Raw genomic sequence first — 4,871 nt, forward strand, 5'->3', positions numbered from 1 at the left:
AAGGCCTGGTATGATTGCACTACATCCCCTAGAGTTTTTCGCATTGGCTATTTATGATTTTTACTTTTATGTTACTTGATTTAATCACTAGATTGGTTTTGGAACAACTTAATTATATGCCTTATTTCTTTGAAAAAGAATTTTTACTTTGATTTTTAGGATGTTACATGGACCCCGTAATTTGGGAAGGGCATTCAATACGCCATACATAGTAATAGAGTACGTACACAGGGCGTACTCAGCTTGTGTTGACTCTTTGACTTTTAACTTTGACCTTTGGCCATGGACTTGACCAAGTTTGACTTAAGGGCATTTTGGGTAATTTGAATAGTAGTTTGAGATTGGGTCCATGTTAATTGTATAGGTGACCTATAGAGGTAGCATTTGGAACAGTGATATGTTCAACTATTTTTGAAACTGTGAGGTGAGTTTTCCTTACTATACTTCTGGGTCGAAGGCACAAATGCCGATCTACTAGGTTATGTATTCTAGTATATAGGATGTTGTTATGTTGTAGTGATCTGTTAGATTTGCATGATTATTTGTTGATGTTATATGATTTATCTATTGCATATGTCGACATAGTGCAGTTTGGGTTGCGCTTTACTGTTATGTGGGTAAGCCAACAGACTTGGGCATTCCAATCCGATGAATGATTGGGCCGAGGCAATCCACTCCGATGACTGTAGGCCAAGGGTAATCCAGTCCAATGACTGTGGACCTGAGGGTAATCCATTGCGATGAATGTGGATCCAACATACATGATTGTATATGTTATGTGGGGTATTTTGGGGGAACTTATTAAGCTTTAGCTTACAATTTGATTTTATAGTTCCAGGTACTTTAGAGGAAAGGAGAAATGCGAAGGCTTAATCGTGCACATCATCCGAGATTTTATGTGTTTTTATGATTTTGGGATACTCTGATTCGTGATAGTGACTTTTGAGAACTTGTTTTGTAAAACTTATCGAATTTTAGTATTTATTTAATATTAAAAAAAACATCTAAAGCAAAAAATGACCAAATCTAAAGCAAAAATAGTGCATTTAGTTTAGACAGACACGACACAAGGTGAAAAAATGAAAATGACCAAATTTGCCCCTTAGTTTGACAAACCACATGAACATTTTTACAAAATCTTCATTATTTTATGGCAGATAAAACTTTTCACAGTATATACCTATTTCCGTGGTCCTGCTGCAAAATAGGTGGTAGTTTTGAGCTACTTACCCACCTAAAAGTGATCATTTTGTATTCGTTCAATGTATATATATATATATATATATATATATATATATATATATATATATATATATATATATATATATATATATATATATATATATTTTGTCATTTTTGTCACTTTCTCTTGAAATTTTTGTGAAATGCACTCCATGGAGCATTAAAGGAATCAGGACGAAGGGCAAGGTCTAAGTGGTAATAGATTACATCAGTACATGGCATGACTGCATGAGGTACTAGGGAGGGCCATTGGTTTTTTTTTTTTTTTTTTTTGCACAATTTTATTCAAAACTAGGAGATAATAAAAGAAGTTGTGTGAGTGACTACAAAAGATCCACGACACACATTCGTGAATTAAAGTTTTAATTGTATAACTTTCATAAACGGAGCATAGGATTTGTTTGGCAAATTAATGAATAATAAATTTTTAGCTTATAAATTAGTTTATTAATGATAAGTTTAGTTCACAAGCTATTTTATGAACTACGAATAAGCTAAATTTACCAAACATTAAGTTATAATAAACTAGATTATAAGCTAATTTTTTTTTTACTTTTTAAGCTTTTAGGTTTTATTTATCGCATGATGTTCAATTGTGGGGATAACTAAATGACTATTTTTGCATTGCATGCTTATGCATTGACATGTTGGGGTGGTTTTTGTTATTCATGCTGGAAATTAACTTCTCCATTTGAATCACAGTCAAAATATATATACCGATCAAACCAGTAGTTCACAAGCTAGATTTTAATAATTCTATTATTTAAAAGACGACAAAACCCCTCTAGCTAGATTGTAAACTTTCTTGTCCATACATACATATATAGACAGATATATGTATATACATACACACATACTGGATAATTAAGATATATACCTTTCTCTCTCCTTCATATCTTCCCTCTTTTCTCTATCAACCATCACATTTTACCTGCCGTTTTCTCTCTTCTTCTACTTGACTTCCAAAATGGAGAAGCTACCGAGTGTAAAACTTGAAAAAAGGTCACAAAAAACCAGCAAGAAAAACCCAGTTAAAGTTGTTTACATCTCTAATCCTATGAAGATCAAGGCTACCCCATCTGAATTCCGAGCAGTGGTGCAACAGTTTACCGGTAGATACGCTATCTCCCCACCACCAGGAGCACTTACCGGAGTTCCGGAGAGAGACCACGAAGTAGGTAGCCTCGGTGCTCAACAGAAGTGGCAACTTATAAATCGTGCGAGTATTGATGCACAGTTAACTGTTGCTGGATCGGATCCTTCTCATGAATCTGCTTGTCGAGAAGATCAAGTCTCGGATGATTTGATAATTACGCCTCAGATGCTTGAGAGTTTTTCCCCACTGTTCCCTAATGACTTCGGATCTTGATCCAGTGATCATGTATTAATTCGTTTCATAAATTGTCAAGAATAGTAAATGGGTGTACGGTAAGTCTTTTTACCTGATCTCGGATGCTTTGAAGATGTATATGTTCATATGTTGGTTAAATAAGTTAATATGTCATGATCAAACTTATAAGTGAAACGACAATAATAAGAGTTGATTATGCAAATTTAAAGATCTTAATTAAGATCTTATGCTTGTTATTTTACCGAATATAAAACCACGCATGCATTATATAATAATACCAAAAAATTTATCGTATCAGGTATTTGATATACAGCAAGAAGTAATTTATTCCAATAAGAGTATTAAGATTGCGTACTCTTTTTAAATGCAGGATGAAATAAACGTATTGTCCCAAAGTCTTAAAACTTTAATTACAAACAAATCTATCATAGTTTTCTAAGTACCTATTTAATTATAAAGCGACTTTTTTTTCTAATTTATACAATAAATTAAGTTGTTTTTTCTACGATATATGTAACTACGTACGATTCAATCTATAACCAAAATATGCAACATGTGATCTATATACTACATGTGAGTTTCATAAATTTAGTTAAAAAATGAAAAACTATTGCATAAATTTGTTAATGGTGAAATATATACGGTTGCAAGTATAGATATAAAAGTTATACACTCTTCTGTTAATAAGCATTTAACCAGTGTCAGGTAAAGAGGGCATTGGTTTCATTTGCAAATATTTCATATTTTGGTTATAGAATAATTACGCATGGTTGCAGATTTCATCCAAGAACTCGAATTGTTGCATAAATGGTAAGACCCCGTTGGATAAAGAACAAATTAACCCTTATTTTAATTCATTTTTATTATATCATCGTCACATTATATATATATATATATATATATATATATATATATATATATATATATATATATATATATATATATATATATATATATATATATATATATATATATATATATATATATATATATATATATATATATATATATATATATATATATCATAGATTCAAATTATTTTCTTTGAAAATCTTTTGTTCATAAAATAACAATTCATAAGTGAAATACTAGGTTCCAGTCTAGTCATTACGTTCGTTGTCTAAACACAATTATAAATTATCTTTCTTATGGTAACCATACGATCGATTGATGGATGTCGCTTACTATAATCTTTACTTGCTTAACTTCTATTATATATCTTACTTCAATTCAATTCCAATTTAAGAGCCATGTTTCACCCCGATGTATTCTTATCAAAGGCATACCATAATATACTAAATGTTTAATTAATAGTTTTATATATTTTTTTTTCTATACCAAATAAAAAATACTTTTATAATAAACATTTATGGTACTATCCGTCCGTACAGATTTCATGAGAGACCAAAAATATCCAAGCAAATCTAGTTAAAGATATTATTAACATTTGCTTGGCTCGTGTTTTTCTCCACATCATTCTTTTCTCATGTGTGGCGGCTATTCAAAATGGCATATTCGACTCATCATTCATCAAGTAAATTGGGTTTGTAAATTAGTGGCTTTAAGTTTTGAGGTTTTCCGATAAATATATTTGATTGTATGGTTTTTAAAGAGTCTAATCTTAGAGCGTAAATCGAATTTAGATTTGATTTAAGTTTTGAATAAGTTAAATTCTATCTGATTTGAATATAAATATGGGTTTGTAGAACATGAGAATATCTACTTTATAAAACATTGACTTTTAATACTTATCGACAATTACAAGTCGTGTTTATTTGTTAATAGATGTTTTCGAATTATTCCGTAATGCAACTCAATTTTTTTTGGACAGCTGAAAATATTTATTAAATAGTAACTAGTAAGGAGATAGTGAATTACATTGGAATAAAAAAGTAACGGGTTTGGATCCAATTGGTCCAAGAAAGAATAAGTTTTCTATTCTTATTCACAATTCAATAAACAAGTTATCAACAATGAGGCCCTTAATTGTTTTCGTGCCAAAGTCACCGTCTTTAAAGATCAAAGTATTTATGTATTTCCTAATAGCCCATCAAGTCACCCAACAAATCGCATCTAAGATAATTCTTCTGCTGCTTCGAACTTTGACCGAATCCACTCAAGAAAAAATATTTAAGAAAGTTTGCCATTCCGGAATTTAAAGGTCAAGCCATTGAAGGATTAAATTTCACGTTTTAGCTTCCACTTCACATTTGACAAACAAATTGTCCATATTTTCCAAAACAAAAGAGCACACATGGCACATAATGTTAGTGTAGAA

General features: G+C 30.8%; 1 protein-coding gene across 1 annotated transcript; it reads left to right on the forward strand.

Moving 5' to 3' along the window:
- The first annotated feature begins 2,103 nt into the window (after positions 1 to 2,103).
- Positions 2,104 to 2,809, forward strand: LOC111889436 (sigma factor binding protein 1, chloroplastic). Its single transcript, XM_023885583.2, has one exon. It carries the CDS (start codon positions 2,210 to 2,212, stop codon positions 2,609 to 2,611), a length of 402 nt encoding a protein of 133 aa, XP_023741351.1. The 5' UTR covers positions 2,104 to 2,209; the 3' UTR covers positions 2,612 to 2,809.
- Positions 2,810 to 4,871: the final 2,062 nt, after the last annotated feature.

Source organism: Lactuca sativa, chromosome 5, assembly GCF_002870075.4.
Source record: "Lactuca sativa cultivar Salinas chromosome 5, Lsat_Salinas_v11, whole genome shotgun sequence".
Lineage (NCBI taxonomy): Eukaryota > Viridiplantae > Streptophyta > Magnoliopsida > Asterales > Asteraceae > Lactuca > Lactuca sativa.